General features: G+C 38.2%; 2 protein-coding genes across 3 annotated transcripts; one reads left to right on the forward strand and one right to left on the reverse strand.

The window, feature by feature from the left end:
- The first annotated feature begins 1,089 nt into the window (after positions 1–1,089).
- prrt4a (proline rich transmembrane protein 4a) lies at positions 1,090–7,965 on the forward strand. Its single transcript, XM_033967492.2, has 2 exons — positions 1,090–1,550; positions 3,811–7,965. Exons 1-2 carry the CDS (start codon positions 1,091–1,093, stop codon positions 5,712–5,714), a joined length of 2,364 nt encoding a protein of 787 aa, XP_033823383.2. The 5' UTR covers position 1,090; the 3' UTR covers positions 5,715–7,965.
- A 914-nt stretch (positions 7,966–8,879) lies between these two features.
- impdh1a (IMP (inosine 5'-monophosphate) dehydrogenase 1a) lies at positions 8,880–21,170 on the reverse strand. Of its 2 annotated transcripts, none has more exons than XM_055222731.1 (15): positions 20,000–21,170; positions 18,164–18,262; positions 17,628–17,676; positions 16,919–17,020; positions 16,750–16,824; positions 16,479–16,685; positions 15,578–15,665; positions 15,295–15,494; positions 14,400–14,478; positions 13,599–13,694; positions 12,960–13,103; positions 11,055–11,196; positions 10,615–10,758; positions 9,959–10,042; positions 8,880–9,283 (listed from the first exon to the last, which is right to left on the reverse strand). In XM_055222731.1, exons 1-15 carry the CDS (start codon positions 20,230–20,232, stop codon positions 9,262–9,264), a joined length of 1,764 nt encoding a protein of 587 aa, XP_055078706.1. In that variant the 5' UTR covers positions 20,233–21,170; the 3' UTR covers positions 8,880–9,261. The 2 variants fall into 2 exon arrangements, with proteins under 2 accessions (XP_055078706.1, XP_033823796.1); XM_033967905.2 differs by having other exon boundaries at positions 14,400–14,490.
- Between the last annotated feature and the right edge of the window lie 396 nt (positions 21,171–21,566).

Genomic DNA, 21,566 nt, shown 5'->3' on the forward strand with positions numbered 1-21,566 from the left:
AGTGTCAGTGCTGTTACATTATTGTTCCATGACTCTCAGCTCTTTTATCTCGGCCCATAACTGTCAGGTCTGTTACATCACTGGTCCAGTACTGTCAGTGCTGTTAAATTATTGTTCTGTCCATGTTGTGACATGATTGGACCTTCACCATCAGTACTGTTCTGCAATTGGCCATAACAATCAGAGCTTTTACACAGTTGGTTTAGGATTATTAGAGCTGTTACATCATTGGTCAATATTGTTACATCTAACATCCATTATTGTCAGTGTGTTTAGTGTTAAACGCATTCTGGGACACCTGTTATGCCACAATTTGATTCAAACAGTTGTTGTAGTTGTTTTTAAGTCACGTGTGTTGCATGAGGTTTTTTCTTTCTGGACCGCTCTGCATGAGGAGGAGGGGGCCGTCACTGCACGCGCACACGCATCACGCGCAGACAGACAGGCAGTCATCACGCAGACATAAACACACGTACATGCACGTACACTACGCACGCACGCGCACACACACTTGCACCGCGTACACACGTACACACACGCGCGACCGCACACATACAGGAGGAGACTTACGTGAGACCGCAATGAGGCAGAGAAGAGACCACTAGGGACATTAACGCGATTTTGAATCACTTTAGCTCCGTAGTTTACAGAGCAAAAAGCGAATATGCGAACTTCAGCCACAACTTATTTGCATTAAAGGGCCAGAGCCCAGTAGGCGTAAATAGGGATTCAATTCATTTCAGCAGTACAACATTTTGGTGTAATTAAACCCATAAATTGCATAACTTAGGCTACATCGCACGTAATAAATCTCAGTTTTCAGTTTTCTTTTCTTTTTGGTCTCTCTTTTTTGGCAAGAATAGTGAATAATCGTAAAATCACAATATTTCCCCTCACAGTAATCATAACTCAAAACATTTATGTCATGACATGCCTATCCACAGCTATCAGTACTGTTACACCATTGGTTCATGTCTTAATAATATATAATTCTGGATCTATTTTTGCAGATCACCTGGAATAATCTGCAATCCTCCAAATCCAGTGTCAAGTCCCAAGCATAATGTGACTTGAAAGTTTGCACACCACCATGTTGTTTCAATGGATCATTTATCTTTTCATGTCCTTTATCTTCACTGGTTCACTCCATGTGTTGGCCATACCTAACGACGGCGGCTTGGAGGGGCAAATTGGTCCAGCTACATCTAAAATAGTGAAAAGGAGTTTACTGACATCACTTCTGCACTGGTCAGCAGCACCAGAGGAAACCCAAGGAGTTCTAGGTGAATATACAGAAACAGATTATGTCCAGGAGAGCTCTGAGATGCCAAGAGATGTCCAGGAGCAGACATTCAAATATGAGATATATGAAAGTACTACAGAACAACTAACTTCTAAAACGTGGAATGAATCCATTGGCAGCACAGGTGTGGATTTACTTGTGTCGGTTGGGACTGCAGATACACCTACTAAAAGCTGGGAATGGACGTCTCCTGCAACTAAACAGGACCATATCCTGGAGAGTGGAGTGACGACTGCGAGCAGAGAAGGTAAGTTTGGGGTTAGTCTGTCTCCATACAATAGAATCTGGTATTCCTTATGAGCTAATGTGATTTTGTATTCAATAACTACTTCTATCATGGACAAAAATAACTTTAGAAAATTTTACAGAGTGCTACGTTGCACAGCTCATTTTGGAGATTTGTCTGGGAAACCACATGCATTGGGATTTGTTTATATTGGTTGCCCTTCCTGACACATGTGACTAGATGTAGATGATGTAACTGGGGTAGACAATGACAGCATGAGCAAGAGTGAGTCAAAAACGGGGACGGGGGGTCACATGCTTTAACACAAAGAAAGATCACATCACCAACAGCATAACTCCACACAATCAACATCCACCATTGAACTTAAAGAAATAATAGACCAAGAATAACCATGAGCAGTACACTCATGTTCCACAGTATATGGTATTAAACATATCCGTTACCATGGACCCCACAAGGCCACATTGGAGGTTCTGTGGAAAGGCGCTCACAGTAAGAATGTATTTCACAATTCAAGCAACAGCAGTAGAAAGTAGAAGCAAAAATTAGCATATGCCTAAATAGTACAGCATACACCTATACTGAGTTTGACAATATATTTGATGGCACTGCACTGATAGCACTGGTTATGTTAAATCCAAATCAAGATAGTGCATGTAGTTCACCTTTAGCCTATACTCTCTCTTTAGTGCTCGCCACACACGCTGACCTGCCAGTGACCTGCCAAATGTCTACAAACACTGCAGGATTAGCACAAGTCTGCCACAATGAGTCTCTATTGACACACACAATATTAGGCTACTGGATGAGTTGACTTTTAAAGACTTGCCTCTTTATATTTAAACTCTGATATTAGAGATGTAATATTCAAATTTCCTTATATGGAGTGATAAGTTTATGCTTATTGTGCAATATAATCTAGCATTTTTATTCACCCTCTGTGCTCTTTGTGCTCTTCTCACTCATATGGAGGCCTACTTAATTTGAGGGTTGCCGATTTTTCTGAGAGAAACAACCACTAAAGATATGTATATATTTGGATATTTGGAAGATAATTACAGTTTGGGTCTATTAACACAAAACAGAACTACAAACTACAAAAAATCATCTCTACTTTGACATGAAATGACATTACAAATCACTTCAGTGTATGATTTAAACCGGCTACTCTCTGGTTACTGGATGAACATTTAACTCACTCTGCCTCTTCCACTCTCTTCTTCACTCTTCCACTGTTACGAGAAGAAAAAATATCATACACTTAATACATTACCAATTAGTTCATATGATCGATTCACTGACGTATTAGCGTCACGCAAATTCTGATTAAATATTGAAGCTCGTATTAGCAGGTCACAGTTAATAATAGTTCCCAGTCAGAATGAGAGCAGCAGTGAGGTCGATACATGCTAATCAACAGTGTCTCTCTCTCTGTGTGTGTGTGTGACCCACTTACAAGCCCCCTGCTACAGCTCTGCTCTCTTCTATTATGGATTTACACACACAGCTTGCTTGTGCCACTTGTCTATTTTTGGACTAGCAAAATTGGGTGCTCACCATACGCTGCCAATGGGTTATGTTTAGCATCAAAATGGAAAAAATAGCAATGTTTTGGGCTCATTTTCATCCCTTTGTTGTTGGCTTATCGCTTTTGTGTCAGTAGAAATCATTGCTCAAGCGCTTACTGCCATTCTGTCCCTGAGCAAGACACATCCACATGGCCTATTCAAATCCAGCGTATGTAACGGGGTGCAAATTTTGAACCAGATAATATAAAGGTGCACTGTGTAACTTTCTCGAGAAGAGACTGCCACTTGCTTGTCTCCATGAAGGTATTGCCTTGGCTGCAATATTCCGTTAACGACATCTGTCTTGCACTTTATTCAATTACAGGTGTTTTAGTGCTTAAAAAACTTGAAAAATAAGCATCCTTACAATGAGGGGGTTACCTCTCCACAGATCTGACTTGTAACTCAGCTTGGTTGTAGGCCATGACCTGTTGTTATTCATGGAGATGGATAAATTGAAAGCCATAATGTGGAATATTCCAAGAAAAGGAAGGTAGCAAGCAGGTGGCATATATTATGTAACAGAAAATTTACATAGTCCATCTTTAACTTTGAGACAATATCCATATTTTTCCCTTACATTTATTCACTCACACCTCAAAATCTACATAAATTCATCTTATCTGAACACTTTTGTTTTGTCATGTGATCCCAGCTAACATTTAATTCCTCTTTATTTCTCTTTGTTATAGATACAACCAGTGACTTCCAGAACACCACTACAGCTCCCTGCCGATCATCCAACGACACAGACGACTCACCCCAACCACCGGACCCCCTCCACCTCTCCCTGCCCCTCAGCCTTAGCCTCTTCGTCCCCCTGTACTCCGATTGGAACTCTGCCCTGGCTACATGGGGTCTGGCCTGGGAAGCGCACATCTACGGCTTAGCGTCTGTCTTCAGCGCAGTCGGCCTAGTTTCATTCATTTCCATATTTGCTTTGCCGTTGCGATGTCCTCCTGGAATACTCTACTTTGCGTTACTACATTTCTTCCTCCTCTCATTCACAGGGGCGCAGGCTTTTGTTTTGATTTACGACGCTTACAGTTTTCAAGATCGCCTTCCACCGCTAGCTCTGCTGCCAATTAGCGCGTTACCATACCCGTGTTTGATATTCGCATTCTCCACTACGTTTATTCTTCTGTCTTTACGGTCGAACTTGCAAATTTCTCTCCCGCTGGCGATATCCCCATCATTTTCTGCGCTACCCAAACCATGCTTTTTGGTTTCAATGTCTGTTCTCCATTTTGGTTTGTCACTAGGTTGCGTTGGCATACTGGAACTTTTTCCCAAACTTCCAACTATAATCCTACTGATCCCTCAAGGAATCTTTGTATGTCTGTCAATTTTTCTATCTTGTTCATATTTTGTTTTCTACTGCCTGGTACAAGTGGATAGCAAGCACATTTATAGACTTAACGACAGTGGGGAAAGCGGGGGTTCTCCTGAAGTCATTCGACCGCCAAGATGTCCATTCGCCCAAATGGAAGACTGGCGAAGAGCTGTACGATCGGGTTTAGCTGCATCAATATTTTTGCTAAGTTGCGGAGGCTTTCAACTCTACGCTATTCTGCATTCCCTTGGATATGGCGGTTTCGATGACATAGGTTTCTACCCATGGCCTTGGTGGGGCTTCCAATTGGGTTGCCGAATTGGTGAGATTGGAGTTTGTCTAGGGTTAGCGCTAATCGGAACGCGACCTATATTTTGTAGGACATCAACCAAAACCGTGATCAAACCTCAGATGGGATCTTGGAGTCGGCTTTCACCTACACGAGAGTTAGAGCTAGCATCGGAAGAGGGTGTCCTGTCTTCTCAAAATAAAATGCAAAATATCGGTAAAGAAAAGTCAGACACTCTACCGCTTTGCCCGATAGATCCTCCTGGAAATGGGGTGGAATGTGCCCAAAAATCTAACCAAATAGTAGAACAACCATTACATACGAAACAAAGTCCGACATCCAAGCCTAAAAACGCAACAGAAATGAATCCAACTTCTTTGAATAAACTTGATTCAACCGTAGACCTACGTCCCCCATCACCAATAAACCTATCCCGAAGCATTGACCAAGCATTGTACAGCGAATCCCTATTTTCTCATAGCATATTCGAATGGCCAAGGCTTTTCCAAACTTCTTCGAATCTTTCTTTAAACCGCCAGGAAAAATCTGGTTTGGTTGAGAATGGCTTATACCGCACTGCTTCTTGTAAAGATATGGAACAAAACACGCAAGCGATAAACAACCAACTACCAAAGCGAACGGAGTGGAAAGGGAGCATCAACGAGTCAACGCAAGAACTGTGCCGAAAGCCAAAGGAGGTCGGGAAAGTGCGATCTCATTCGTGGGCCAATAGGGGGCACAATTTTGCTCAGAGCAGTTTACCCAGAGCCATCCCACATTTGTCACACTATAAAAGGTTTCGGACTTTGAGCACAGCGTCCCAGGACAGTAAGGGCTCCGTCAGGCTGGCCGGGACTAAACAGTTGAGTGAAAGTAAGCAGTTAGAATGGGACATGGCTGTGCAGGCGGAGTTTGTCAATGTGTGCAAGCAGATTGATGCTCTTAGTGTGTGCAGTGACACGATTGACCTGTAGGCTGGACAGGAAACGCAACCAGAGTCTAATGTTAACTTATGTTTTTATGCATGTGTTAAAACGCAGTGGTTCTCAAACAGTGATAGGGTACAGTAATTATTCTGGTCAGAGCTATGAAGTTAGCGCAGTTATCAGCTTGCAAAGACTGCAATTATCAGACAATAGAAATCCTTGTGCCTGTATTCAGAGGTGGAAGGTAACAAAGTGCAAAAGTACTGCAGTTATCTGTACTTTCCTCAAGTTAATTTTAAAGTGGATCCTTTTTACTTTTACTTCACTACATTTTAGAGCAGGTATTTGTACTTTCTATTCCACTACATTGTTTAACTGGACTGACAAGTAAAAAGTACTTTTCCTTATGGTTTGAGACCTGGCAAAAGTTATTTTTGGTATGTTTAATTTGACATAGCGTTCAAACTTTGAGCAAACAAAATAAACAAATATACAAACCAAGTAGAAAAATGAATATATCAGTTTAATGACTTAAAATGAAAGAAATCTGTTATCCAAATCACTACATTTGATGCTTTAATAGGCTAGTTATAAAAATCTTTCCAAAAAACCTTTTAGTCTTAAAGTACATATTTAAAGGGGAACTTTTTCATGTAATACTGAGTAATTTTTTGCTCCAGAACTTTTTCGTAAGTAATGAAATTTGGTACTTCACTTGCTACTGCCTGTAGTTTAGATCTCTGCAAACATGTTCTGTAATTCATGAAACTCATATTTCATATACTTCTCTCAAAGGTCAAAGCTCCTGGAGTCGTTTACAATGTCCACTTTGAACAGAATTAGACCTGTTGTAGTCCTGGTTTAAATCTTCTTTATAGTTAAGGCCTTGGAATGATGCTAGTATTGTCTAATCTTTTGTTTTTTGTTTTATTTTGTATTTGATACATGTATGCCTTGTTTAGTTAAGTATGGACATTTTTAATATTATCTGTATCAAGTATTTATGTTTTCGTTGCTGAGATAAGTTTGAGAATCACTGCTCTACAGACCTATTTTCTGTAAATGTAAAGCAGTAAATGTTGAATTATATTGGTTGTATGTAAATGTTATTGCATAATAACAATACATACATTCTATTGTTATTTAAAATGTTACTTAATATATTACTTTTACAGCTGAGCTGAGCATATTAAGTATTTCAGAGAGGATGAGAAGTGTATGTACTGCAGTTCACATTATCTGAACTTAACTGCCCTCTAGTGGCTCAACCAGATAATACTGTGACCCAGATGCATCATTTGAATAACACTGGAAAAAAATAGTCAAATTACAATAAAATAATCACATACAACTGTACACTTAATAAGGACCATGCAGTAAACAATTTTGTTCATGACACAAGCACCACACTTTTTGCCTGGCAAATCCAGAATGACATCTCTGTATTTTTTATTTATTCTCCCCACTCCCTCCGTTATGTCTTGAGCTTGACCAAACATGATCATGCAATCACATTACTTTTTTTTTTCAGTGATGCATGTGAAACGAAATAGCTCATTGGTCATCTATCATTCACAAACAAAATGACATTTCTCTCACCTCAGATTAACAGTTTAGTGCTTTGCTCACTGATTCAGTAGAAGTCTGCAATGTTTTTTGTTCCTTGTGACTTTTTTTTCTTCCTTTTTTCCTCATAAGCAGCCATATTTGTTTTAATACAGACTGGGCAATCTGCCTGTGATGACCATCTGACCTCGGGGAGATTCACCAGTGACCAGACTCATATCTTTGTAATGTGTTGAAGAAGTGTGTATTTTGGGTCCCAGGCAACTACACATCCATCATGAACAAAAAACATGACATGAGTAACAATCAAAATATATTTATTTTCATCACCAGTAGACAAGACAATGGACATGGGTTTCAAATCTATGAGAACCGTGGTAATTACGACCTTAATCTTAAATGAGTATGATACTGGTATGTGTACAGTTTCAATGGGACATAGAGTGAGTACATTGCAAGAATTATATTTTATAGAAAAATAGATCCACGTAAAACCGCTATAAATCTATATAGAAATTCAGATTTTAAGTTTATTACACTACTCCAGTATTCAGTCTAAAAATAGATATTTCTTATATTGTTATTATATACATTAGACAGGTATTTATTTATAGTCTTTGCAGATTTCTATATGCAGCAGATGTTTGTCTCATGTTGTAGGCAGAAAAATGTGCTTCTGAACTGAAGTTAACTTGCCTTTTGTGAATAAAAACATTTTATGTGAACACATTTTAAAAGTTCCTACACCTGATTTTTTTTCCCCCTGTATTTGAGTAAAATTTGTTTTACCTCAGTACAGATCCATTGTATAAGCAGCTCTTGAGGTCAAAATAAGTCTGCTGTGTACTATCTGCATCTAATTAGAAAGCATTTTACTGTCCACTAATCAGAAAGTGTTTGTTAGCATGCTATTTGTTGATAGCTTTACTGACACAGCAAAACTCCATACTGGTCTCTGAGAATTATAAAAAGCGCTTATGAAGTTATCACGGTGAATAATTAGGATGTTCAGAATGCATAAGTGAGGATAAGTGGGGAATAACTTTGGACCACTGCAAACTGTTAAAAATGAACTAGTTCAGTTTTTTTTACATGTTTAAGACTGTAAAAATCAGGTACAACACATTTAAAACTGATACTAAAGTTTGGTTAACTATGTAACAAATATTCATTGTAACTCACTTATAAAAACATGTACATTCACTCAACACAATAGCGATACATTTTCTCAGATATCACTTATATAGTCATTTTTACTTTCTGAGCAGTATTTGTTGGATATAGCTTTTTGTAGCTGTCTCAAACCACTTTGTAAAAATATGTTTCTATTGCACGTGTCTCTTTAAAGAGGGGGTATTGTGCAAAATCAAATTTTCGGAGCGCTCTGCCATGTTATAATGTTGTTCTCTCATCATAAACATGGTCCTGCACTACCATTTTTCATAAAGATACAAAAGCAGAATACAAAACTATGCACTACAACTCAAACCTGGATGTGCAGTAGTTTCATTCGCGGAATGCACACTGAAGGGACAGTGAGAGCAAGGGTAGAGGGCACTCAAAAATGAAACAAACTAATTAAGCATTTTAATACAATTTTTTCAGTGAACATAGCATTTTCAAAACAATAACAAGTAATGTGGTAATGGAAATATGTTATGTGTTAGCAGTTTATACCCCATATGAGTATAATACCCCCTCTTTAATATTACCTCTCCTACAAAGCTTAATTAAAAACATGTGCAAAGCATCCATCTTCAAGTTTATATAAAACACATGCTCCTGTGTCATCCAGTCAAGGTGCAACAAGACTTTGGAGTGAGGTAGGGATATTGCTCCACTAGCAGTAAATGTTATCAAGAAAAGTAGCTTGCACCGTGTGTCTGTCTGGCTCTAACTTGAGACTGTTGGAACATAGTGTGATCACAATAAAATAAGAGTTAAGAGGTGAGTTTCTGTTCATTTTTTACGTGCAGTTATAGTTGTGGGGATATTTGGTCCGAGCACAGTGCTTCCTCTCCTTCCCGTTTCAGTATAGTCGCTTCTCGTAACTACAATTGGAAAAAAAAAAAAAGAACTACCATTATTATGACTTACATTTGTGATTTGAGTATAGACACAATTATGAGCGGACGTACTTACATGGCACGTAAGAGTATCTATTAAGTTAGCATGAAGAAGAGAAGGAAGAAAGAGGACAATATGATATGGCTAATCGCTCCCAGACTACGATGAAAGACTCAGAGTGGAATAGTTGTGAAATAATGGAAAATTGACGCAAGAACAAAAAGCTTTGGTGGCATACAATGAAAAATTACTATGACAAAATTTTCAAACTCACTTGTAATACGAAGGAATAGACTTGATACTCAATACCAATTACGATACCACAATGATAATGAAAAACACTCTTTCTTTAAACAATAAAATGTGAGTGTTTTATATTATCATCCAGTTTATTTCTGTATAATCCCTCAGGTAAATTCCATTGTGGTCCATGGGTGTATACTAGCCTATGTGGATTTATACTTGTTCTGATACACCTCAAAATCGTTCTAAAGATATTCAAGAAAGGTTCATTTCTGTCCCGTGAATGTGACTTTTGTAGTATTGATACCTGCTGACCTGAGCATCTAGTTTTGATACTAGTTTTATTACAATTCCTATATGATGATTTTTAACACTTTTGACAACCCTCCTACATACAGCCTAAAGGTTAAACTTACGAGTGAAGGCCATGGACACCGCCCTCCATCTGTGCCGACATGGTTCTCTTCTCAAACTTCAGCTCTCCAGAGTACATCATAGACCTAACAAAAATATAGCACATGTATTTGTATAGTTTGTTCATTTAAATTAAAATGGTGTTAGCGACATAGCTTCCTTATTTAGAGAAATTCATTAATAATATGTATTTTCGATATATCCTCGCACCATTTTAATAAGTATGCATAGGGCTGCATGATTTGGGACTATAACTAATAGCAATTTTTCACACAAGCATTCTGATTTGCTTATCAAATAAAATAATTCTGCTCAAAATTCACATTTCAAACATGTCCAGCAGAAATGACAAAGACTGAAAAATGAATTGCCAAATTAATACAAGTTCACATTTCAGAAAATGTTTGTAAAGATCTAAAACTACAGGCTTAGCTGTTTTTGTTGCAATAATCCATCATCTATATTCAGGTTCAACATTTGCATTTTTTATTTTTTTTTCCAGCTAGGTCTGATAATTAAAGTGGGACTAAACACCTAAAATGCTATTCAAACACCATGTACACAGTTTAGTAGCAAAAAATAATTGTGTTTAGTATCACTCACTTATCAAGTTATAGTAGTATTCTTATTGTTGTATCCGTTTTACTTGTGTACCTACCGTAATATTGACAAACTCTTTGCTCCTATGTCCTGGCAGCCATGTTGGATACCAGCGATGAGGTAGGGAACAAACTTATGGATGGAGCCTTTATCTTGTACCGAGCCAGACACCCCTTGAGCTACTTTGACCTTATCTCCTTCACTGGAAGAGAAATACAACACAATAGCATTATATGAGCACTATATCCATTTTAAGTGGCACTATGTAACTTTTCTTGAGAGAGGTCTGCCACATGTTTTTGCTTTACCTGGAATGATTGACTGTTTCTTATTAAAATGTTCTATCATGCTGTTACTTTAATTATTGCTGAATAAAATACCTTAAAGAATATGTAATTTTACTGTGACCAGGTTCACCAACTCCAGAGATCTGACCTGTAACTTTGCTTGGTGGTGTCACTTGCTTGCCCCTTTAACGTTGGCTAGTTTATATCACACCTGAAATAGCGCTTCTGGCTGTTGTTTTTCTCCATGGCGTCCAACGAGCCCATGCCGCGGTATTTCTTCAACCGTACACCGTCCGAAAAGAAGTACTCTCCTGGAGCTTCGGTGGTAGCCGCGAGCAAGGATCCCATCATTACTACAAAAACGCCAAAATATTAAAAGTTTGAGTGCTATAAAGTTGTAAATGATGATGTTTCTGTTCCAACCAGAAACTTCAGAGATTTTGGGCTTTGTTTTTGTTCCTTATTCATCAAACAAGAGACAATTACCTTTTAAATTACCTATTCAAATATGTAAACAATGCAGTAATAATCTAAAGTAACATAGGGTTACCAGCGTGTATTGCTCACTAACTGCCAGTTACCTCTATTGCCAACTTAGCCTAACTTCTCACCTCAACCTCCCTTGTACACTTTCTGTCATAGATATAACCATAGACCCATGCTTACAACCTTGTTAGTGTTAAACGACAGCATCTTTTGGAATGTGAGATGTGTTGTTGCTAAAAAACCCCCAAAAAAAACAAAGACTATACAGTATTGTACGTGTTTCAGCTGATGACCCGGAAGTGACATCACACTTAAAAAATGTACACTGTTTGAGTTAGAAGTAATATAGAGCTGTCAGTTCAATTCTAATGAATAAAAACAATAATAAACCAATTTACTAAATAAAATAATCCTCTGTACAAGAAATTAAATATGTAGAGTAATTTTACTTCCTGAAAGGAAGTAAAATTAAGAAGGACAGGGCAGCAGATGTGACATAAGTAAAGGATTGTTCCAATACCGATACTGTCGGCAAAAGCTCCAATACCATATATTTTTCAGGTATTGGTACTGGTGAGTACGGCTCCTCTTTCGGCTCCTTTTTGTGATCTGAGAGTGTATTTAGCGTTTGAAATGATGCAGAATAGAAATAAAACGTTCTACAAAAATAATAATTTTAACCGTTATTATGATGCCAAATATGTTTTGTTGTGCACAAAACTCTCACTTGTGTTGCCTGCTCTGCTTCTGTGCTGATTCTTGTGTGGGTTCAGCGTTAATTAGTATAAAAATGTATACAAATTAAAAATTAGGTTATTTTAAAAAATGGGATCTGGTTCTAACGTTCATGCTAAGGAACCATTCAAAAAAAACAACGTCACATCACTGGCAAGTAAACAGACCAAATCAATGTTCTGATAGTGCGCTTTGTATTTCCCCGAATGAGCCATAGGGCGCTGCCGTTGTTGATGTCTGCATTTAAGCTGCTCTGGGAAGGTTAAATACAGACTGTGGAAGCTCTCCAGACACTTAAAACGCCCTAATAATAACAGAAAAGATATTTGTGTTGCCTCTTAGATTAATTGCCAAGTTCACACCAAAGGCTAAATGAAGGTATCAAACTACGGAGAGTGCAGCCCGACAACAGCGCTAACACAGACTGTGTTTACTCTGTGTACTTAATTAGCCAAATGCTCCAAGAATGAGTGTCTTTTTACAGCCCTCGCCGTTGTTTTTAAAAAGTGACAAAGTGGAAAAGTAAAAATGCTTAAATAAGAACATCATCAAGACCATTATACATTTTAGTCCTCAAAATCTAATTTATTTTATAGATTTTCTTTAGAAATAGCCTTTTACTATATATTTTTTTTTTTTATCTTGTACTATGACAAAATTGAGTAGCCTTAGTCTACATGAAGGCATCAGATTTTTTTAAAAGTATTGGAACAACATTAATTTGAATAAATCCTAATTTTTAGTCCGTCTATATTTCCACTTACTGACATTACAACGTGGAAGTGTTTTCAGTTTGAGAGAAGAACTCAGCCTAAATATGCAGGATTTTTTGGTCATGTTTTTAGGTGAACTGTCTAACTGTATTATTGTTTTTTTCATTTTTATTATTGCATACCTGTAGATGCACCAAGCGCCAAAGCTTTCACCACATGTCCCACTGTCTGTATGCCACCGTCTGCGATTACAGGCACCCCAAAGCGCCGTGCATATTCTGCTACTTTGTACACGGAGGTTCCCTGAGGTCGGCCACATGCCATTACTGCAAAAGAAAAACCTTTTGCATTTAAAAGGCTTTGACAGGTACATTTACAAGAACAGTAAACATCAGGTGAATAATCTGATACCCAATAATTAGATCTGATCTGATTTTTGGTGTGTAGCAAAAGACAAAGTTTAAATCTGTCAAATGGACAAATCATTGTAGGAGTGAAGACGTTTCGCTGCTCATTCAAGCCGCCAGATTGCTATTGGTTTTTGGTGTGTGTTAACATGACCAAAAAGAATCTGATCAGTAAAACACCTGGAGGCATGTGTCAGGTAATATTTAGAATTTTAGAGTAACATTTGTTGAAAATAAACATTTTATCTTGCATTTTTGTCGTTGTCACATTAGTTTGCCTACAAGGTGTGAAGAATCAGAAAGAAATAATAATAAAAATAATAAATCACATCAGATATAATATGACAATTCAATAATCTGATAACTCTAATTTTGGTGCACATGTAAACACAGCCACTATTTGCCTACTCTTACCTTCCTGAGTGATACAGATGGAGCCGCAGCCCATTCCCACTCGGAGGGCATCCACTCCAGCGTCTATCAAGTTTTTAGCCTGAGCAGCCGTCACCACTAGAAACATGAAATGAAAAATAAATACATGATCAACTCAGAATAGGGTGATCTTGTTGGGAAAACATGTATATATTTTTTTCTTTTTTCATTGCTTGTTCACTCCCCACTTGAACAAGATGCCTTAATTCATATATTCTGTTGCATTTTGGCCAATATTTTGCTAAAAGGAAGGAACTAAAGCAAAGACTATTCATTGGACTGAACTGTCTGTCATTTGTGCAGAGGGTTTATTTTTGACAGAGTCACGGGAAGTCAAGTATGTGGCACTTTAACATGCATAAACGTCATGGGAACTTTTCAGAGCTTTTTCAGGATCATTTATGAATAAACAGAGGAGCTGATAGCACTACACGGCTCGCGATAGCAGAGAGACAGAGAAAGCTCGAGTCGGCCACAGACAGACACTCCTCACAGAGCCAGAGTGGAGGTGAGTTTGAGTGCTCTCCACTGGTCCATATTATATGCAGAATTTCTGCATGTCAATACACCAAGTGAACACTTCTGTAGATACACATTCTGCTTCTTCACACTAATTAAAATAATAGATTTTAATACTTAAAAAATTTAAAAGAATCATATTGAAACATGCAGTTAACATGAGTTCCTGAATGTCTGTTAATATAGGTTACCATGGCGATTATTTGTCTGGTTCCGTTATATCTCATTGGTCATGGCAGTAATACAGTTATAATGACTTCTTACCATTTCCTCCCACCACCTGCAGCTCGGGATATTTCTGTTTGATGTAGTTGATCATATTTATCTGGTAAACTGAGTTTCCCTGTGAAGAATCCTGAAATTAAAATAGAACAAAACAACAAATAGAAAGAAAAGGAAACTTTAAGAGCATACTAAATATGCATAATTCCCTAAAGTACATTTTTATTAATTAAGACATCACCAATAGAGGTAGAGATTTTAAGCCTATAATGTATGTACTGAAACAATACAATATCAAAAAGCTACAATAATGCTTAGATGTACAAGAAAACTAAGGGTAGTATGGACCCTAGTATACATGTAGGATTTTAAAGCATATCTAAAATTGTCTTTTCAGAGCTTTTAGGCATATTATAGTTGGTTTCTCCTTCTCATCTACACTCAAGTTGTATTTGAAGTGCATGTTTGAGCATGCACAAATCACTTCATGTTCATGTATTTTCAATTATCATATTGCCAATCAACCAATGCCACCAGCACACACCCACTGTTCTGTACATACTTCGTTCTTCATTTAATTTTCTTCAGCAGTGTCACATAGTCATTTTGGCACAAATGGAAAAAAAATCTGCTGTTCGCTAGTATAATGTGGAGCGATCCATAAGAGGGGCCGACAAGTTCATGGCTCTTGATATTGTGATGACGTTTGAAGCAACTTATTTCTTTTATTAAGCCTCTTTAGATGAATATTGTGATTAAAATGCTAACATAATGACCCAGCGCTGTTATAGATTATGCCTATATAGGCACAATATATGTTCTTTAAAAGGTCTGTAATAGGGCTGGAGCATTTTGGAAAAAATATGTAAGTAATAGTAGTAAAGTCTATTGTAACTTCTAGCACCTGCCCATGATCAAACATAGAAATGAGACCCACCAATACAACCACGTCCACCCCGGCCTGCATGAGGAGGTCCAGTCTGTACTTGTCGTCCTCCCTGGTGCCAATAGCCGCCCCACACAGCAGCTGCTTCCTGGAGTCTTTAGAGGCCAGTGGATAATCTCTATTCTTTTTCAAGTCTGTCCGGGCGATGATGGCCACCAGCTCATCACTGTCATTCACTATGGGAAGCTTGCCTGAAAGAGGTAAAATATAAATCAACCGTTACATTCAATATAACAGGTTTACATGAGATTGTTCTTTCAACGAACAACAGCACCTTTTTTGCTCCGCTGCAGAATGTCATTGGCTTCTTTTAATGTCACTCCAGCTGGGGCTACTACTAAATCTTCTCTTTTTGTCATTGCCTGCATTATCATAAAAATAATAAATGAGAATTAAGGTTGGGGGAAAAATTACATATTAAATGTACAGTATGTAACTTTATACATATTAAAGGTAAAGTATGTAACTTTCGTGAGGTCATGTGTCACTGCATCCTTCCATGGAAATAGAAAGTTCTAACCATACTTTGGAACATTAGCCATGGAGATACTGTATACAAGTTTTATGCCTGTGGAAGATTAAAGCCAAAGGAACAACGTTTCCATGGAAACAAGCATGAGGAGGATAAGAGCCAAGTTTGCGGAGAAGCAAGCCAATCAGTGAGACTTCCAAGTTTTTCAGTACAATAAAAAACAACCAAAATGAAAAAAAAACAAAAACATGTTTTTTGTCCAGTCCTTTTTTAAGCTAAATATTCCATTCAGTGGTTTTAAGTACTACTAGTAAAAATGCCAATAGATGCAACAAAAATCATACTATAAAACTTCAATAAGGTATTGAATGCATATGACAATGCATATATCTGGTGTAAAACTAAAAGGAGAAAATCTTTGGGATTTATCAGTATTGACATGTTATTTCTTATTAGGGCCATTTGAACCAAATATATTTCAGTTTATAGCAATCATTTGGGATGTGGGAGTTTTCTTCATAGTTTCCCTTAGTTGATGCAGCAGAAGTTCACACTTTGCAAGCTCTGACATCATGACACTTGTTATCTCTGAGGTGAGGTTCACACATTGAGATCCTGGCTAAGTCCAAGCACCTTTGTAGTATACACCTATGCTCAAATTTATGAATACCACAAATATATAAGTCAAACACAGTGCACATACTTCTGCTAGCGGTCTGTCGTGGTCCTTCTCTGACAGAAAGTCTATGTCTCTGGATGTCACGATGCCAACCAGCTTGCTACCCATTTTCCCAGTCTCAGTAACAGGAATCCCGGAGAAGCCGTGCCGGACCTTTGCCTCGAACACATCTCCCACTGTGTGGTGTGGACTCATGACCACAGGGTCAGTGATAAAGCCCTGCTCGAATTTCTGTGAAAAACACAAGATGAGATTTAGAGGGGGTAGAGATTAAATATGTGTAATGTTTCTGTACCTTGACTTTGCGCACTTCGTTGGCTTGAAACTCAGCAGTGCAATTATGATGGATAATCCCAATTCCACCCATTAACTAAAGCAAAGTAAAAAGTATCTTTATATCATCTTCTAGACATGTGTGGTACTGCTGAGCTAGGACAATGGAGTGTGAGCTGTGTGGCACTCACTGCCATGGCGATGGCCATAGAGGACTCAGTCACCGTATCCATGGGAGAGGAGATCAGAGGGGTTTTCAGTGTGATCTTCCGTGTCAGTGCTGAGGTGAGATCCTACACATGGAAATAGCAACGTAAATATTTTCAAAAATGCACTAAGAAGCTTTTCTCATTGGAGGGCCTGCCGTCTGCATGTGTTCATGTTTTGTCTTGAATGTTTTACAGTATGGCATTAAACTTCCATCTCCATGGAGACAACCAGGTCAAGTTACAGGTCAGATCTGTGAAGAGGGGACCCTTGCATACAGTATGAATGTATGTCTTAGAAGGTATTTTTTAACAATAAAAACCTGCATAAATTGAATAATTTAAGTTTAATGTGACACTGGCATCTCCATGGAGACAAGTTGAATATAGACCCTCCTCCAGAAAGTGACGTAGCATCACCACACGTCATTGTAGTAGTACGCATACCAGTCCACATGTGCTTAGTCACTGTAAACATAGAATGTTCATTTGTGTGTAAGACACAGGTGCTGTACAGGCACAACACATTTGACATCAGCATGAATTTAATGACCTTTCCCAAAGGAGTTCTTATGATAAAAACAAGCTGTTCATATGCGTTCCAGTCATCTAGCTGTACAATAGTGGTGTTGTTTTGTTGGTCTATCTACGTGGACACATAATGTGCAGGAGTGATTTCAGCACAACAACTTACCACTTCATCTGAAGTAAAGTCTATGAAGCCGGGGAGGATGAGGAAGTCACTGTAGGAGACAAGGGAGTCATGGTAAGAGCTAAAGATGGTGCCATAAAGACATCATACCAGGTTTGTTCTTTTTCTGTGAAATATTACATTTTTTTCCCCCTGGGCTTTAATTTCATTTGTTTTTTCCAAAATGTGTTAAGTTTTTCTTATTTGTTTCCTTTTCTAGTCATTCCTGAAAAGTACCAGCTTTTGTCCTAATGTTTTGACATTATACAACATTTATCATGAATCCTCCTCACAGTGATAAGCCCTGCATATAGCCCCCATTAAGGAAAGTACACTCCCGCCCATTACCACACTGACATCTGAACATTGCACTGCATTCGATGCATCCATTCATCCTTGAAAGTCGTATTAGTCCCAATAATCCCCCATAATATCACCAGGCCCATGTGTCATCACCAATATTAATAGAAAGCATTGCATAATAACTGCTTCTTTATGGATTTAGATGCATTTAATACTGTAACAACATCCAATCTTACTTGTATGTCAGACCATCCCCAATAGCAAAGAGCTGCTGTGCTGTCAGGCCATCTTCTGGGACATATCCAGTACCTCCGCTGATCAGGTAATCTGCCATACTGTAAAACAGAGACAATATTAGTAAACCTGTTCCATATAAAAGTGTTCACTTAATAATAACAATACCATTTGCCTTTGAGAGCCATGACAGAGCGCTATCAAATTAGCGCAATAGTTGAAAGGGGAAATGCTAACATGGGAGTCTGCCCTTGTTAATGGAAAGTCCTATAGAGCTGTGACGGCAGTGCATTGGTAAGAGGATTTGGTTAGCGGCCAAGTACCTGGTAAACATGCTTGTTACTGTATTAGAGGGCACAGCCAACATACTATAAGGTTATATATACCTCAGTCAATCCTATGTGGCAATTCTGATGTTGGTAATCAGACAGATCGAGAAAGTTATTTAGGTAGGGTTATGTAAGATTTATTTGTCACCATGTGCTCTTAGTAAAGGGAGGAAACAATTGACCTTTTTAAAGATGTTTTGAAATGTATTTTATTCATGTGTTCTATCAAATCTCAATTAGGCTGGCACAAAATATTGCAAAAATATGGATATCGCAATATTAGCTGATGCAAGAATCAATAATGTAAGTCAAAGTTCTTAATTTTATAGCCTTGTACTGTTTTTTTGCTTTATTAAAAATGCACAAAAAGGCAGATTTTCCTCATGATTTTCCTCACTTGTGTGGCTATATTAAAATATCACAATAGTAGTGTTATGCAATACAAACCATGGTTCATTTCTGTCATGTGAGGTTTTTTTAGTACCAATACCTGCTCAAATGAGCATCTAGTTTCGATATTAGTTTTAGTATCAATTAGTATCTGATTTGATACTTTTGACAACTCTACCAAACATGCTATCAAGACAATTTGCTATTCTGTTTTATTTCCATTATTATTATTACTTTTTTTGGCACTATGTACTGTGAACTTAATCTTCCAAATCTACGAAAACAAAATAGCAAGTATTGTATTTTTAATCATGCTACAATTGTCCAGCCTTAACATGTGCTGTATTGAAGGCATGGGGTTAGGGGTCATGCCCTCTACACTGCAGTACATTGGCAGCCTCACTATCATTACAATTACAATATAAAATAGCAAAAAACTCATCCAACATTTGTCCAAAATATTTCATATATATATATATATATATATATATATATATATATATATATATATATATATATATATATATATATATATATATATATATATATATAAAATGTATTATTTATAGCTACATTGGTCCAGCCTTAAAGGACCATGTTATAATGCTGTTACCTCATCAAAAACATAACATAAGTTGTGTTTTGTTTCATTCACACATGTTTGAGTAATCCTGCATCATTAGGCTGTCTACATCTCCAAAGCTCAAAATGCTCCGTTCCACCTTGTGATGTCATGAAGCTGTAATTTTCAAGTTTTCAGCTACCTTTTACCTTTAGTTAAGTAGACATTACAATTACAGGGCTGAAATAATGCAAATGATTCCAGTGAAGGTGTATGAAGTTTAAAAATGTAGTGGAGCAGTGGTAACACCTGTATTACCACGTGACATCACAAGGTGGGTGAGTGTTTTCAGTTTGAGAGAGCCTAAATATGCAGGGTTTGTGTGTTAAACATGTGTGAATGAAACAAAACAAAACACTAGGCATGTTTCTGATGAGGAAAAAACATTATAACATCAATAAGAAAATAGTGCAGTATGGGCCCTTTAACACCCTTCGGGCTTAAGGTTCATGACCTTTGCCCTCTGCGCTGTACAGTACAGTGCCAGCCAGACTGACCTCTCGGGCTCATATCCTGCTTGGATCCGCGTGGCGCTGTATCTTTGTGCGGCTGTCTCGTGGCCGTGACTGTGGGCGGTGGAGTGACTGAAGGCTCCGTAGGGATGAGGCTCCCCATCACGGTTCATGATCCTGGGTCGCGCGGGCTCAGTGTCCCCTACGATCCTCCGGTAGTCGATCTGGTAGTTGTCCCTCTCTCCCTCTCCAAAGCGGTCAAAACAATGACCCTCCATCTCTTGGAAATCCAGGGTTACGAATGTCCACAGTACGCCCACCAGCACACAATACTTATTACCAGTGTAAAAGTGTAACTAAAATTCCATGTTAAGAATCCCAAATGAGCAGTGGTAGAATTTTCCAACACCCTGAAATGTGTAGAAATCAAAAGAGATAGACAAGTGCTTTGAGTGCACTCCTTTCAGACACACCTGACAACCCAGAAAGCTGTCCCACCATCTGTTCCTCAGCACTCCAGTGTCCAACCATGTGAGACAGTTTCACCTTAAAAATGCAGATTTCATCACTTCTCAGCATATGCTTTCAAAAATACAATTCCATGATTTTGTTGTGAGATATTTCAAATTGAATCCGAAATGCAATGACAAAATTTTTTAGTAATGATGCTATCAGATCCAACAATGCGAGACTGTCGAAGTGTCAAATTAGAAAAGCAAATCTGTCAAAAAAAAGTCTTCAAATCCACATTGACAATTTCATAGTTCAAAAGTTAAAAAATTTTAAGTTTTTGAAAAGCACTGGCAATGTCCTTCTTGGATCACATCTCGCATCATGCTTTAAGACTGTTCTGAGAATGGCCTTGTTGTGCAGTCGTCAAGTGGTGCGGCCCAGGAGATCAGACCCCAGGAGAGAGGAGAGGAGCCGGCTGCTCGCTGGTACACTCCTCTCCTGTACTACATGCTCAGCTTAACTCTGTTTCTGACAGTAGCTCGCGTCACTCTCCCACAAAGAGGATTGGGAGCATTAGCATAGGAGGGAGGGCAGGCAGGCAGGGTGAGGTGGGGTGGGGCCAGGGGGGTGGTAAGGGTGAGACTCAAGATGGCACTTAAACACACAGTCCCCTCCCATTCTGAGGATTACCATGGTGTGAAGATGCCTGCTACACTCAAGGAGCTCAGGCTCAAGGAGGGTGGAGTCCTGTTCTCAAAATGTCCCATCTGAAGGAGTTAGGGTTTTAACTCAATAAAAAAAGAGTGAAATAAAATATGGCTTGAAATAATAAAAAGAAAAACAGAATCTATATCTAAAATAACTATAGTGAAATAGGTGTATAGCTTTTACCAAGTTTCAAACGGCAATGCAGTTTAAATGGCATTCTCTTTCATACCTGATTAGCGTCCAACCTAATTTTTAACACTTTTCTATAGGAAAATGATTTTATGATATAGGGGAGACTTCTTAAAGGGCCTGTACCCAATTTAGTCCTGTGTATTTGAGCAAAATTTGTCTTGCATCAGTACAGATATATTGTATAAGCCGCTCTTCAAAATATGTCCATTGCATGCTGTCTCCATCTAATTAGAAAGCATTTTATTGCCCAGTAATCAGG

This window comes from Periophthalmus magnuspinnatus, chromosome 6, assembly GCF_009829125.3.
Source record: "Periophthalmus magnuspinnatus isolate fPerMag1 chromosome 6, fPerMag1.2.pri, whole genome shotgun sequence".
NCBI classification, from domain to species: Eukaryota; Metazoa; Chordata; class Actinopteri; order Gobiiformes; family Gobiidae; genus Periophthalmus; species Periophthalmus magnuspinnatus.

Coding starts and splice junctions, on each gene's coding strand:
- prrt4a (XM_033967492.2), top strand. CDS start 1,091: ATGTTGTTTCAATGGATCATTTATCTTTTCATGTCCTTTATCTTCACT. Junction 1,551..3,810: donor GACGACTGCGAGCAGAGAAG/GTAAGTTTGGGG, acceptor TCTTTGTTATAG/ATACAACCAGTGACTTCCAG.
- impdh1a (XM_033967905.2), bottom strand. CDS start 20,232: ATGGAGGGTCATTGTTTTGACCGCTTTGGAGAGGGAGAGAGGGACAAC. Junction 16,686..16,749: donor ACGAAGTGCGCAAAGTCAAG/GTACAGAAACAT, acceptor TGTTTTTCACAG/AAATTCGAGCAGGGCTTTAT. Junction 13,104..13,598: donor CATCTGTATCACTCAGGAAG/GTAAGAGTAGGC, acceptor TTTCTTTTGCAG/TAATGGCATGTGGCCGACCT.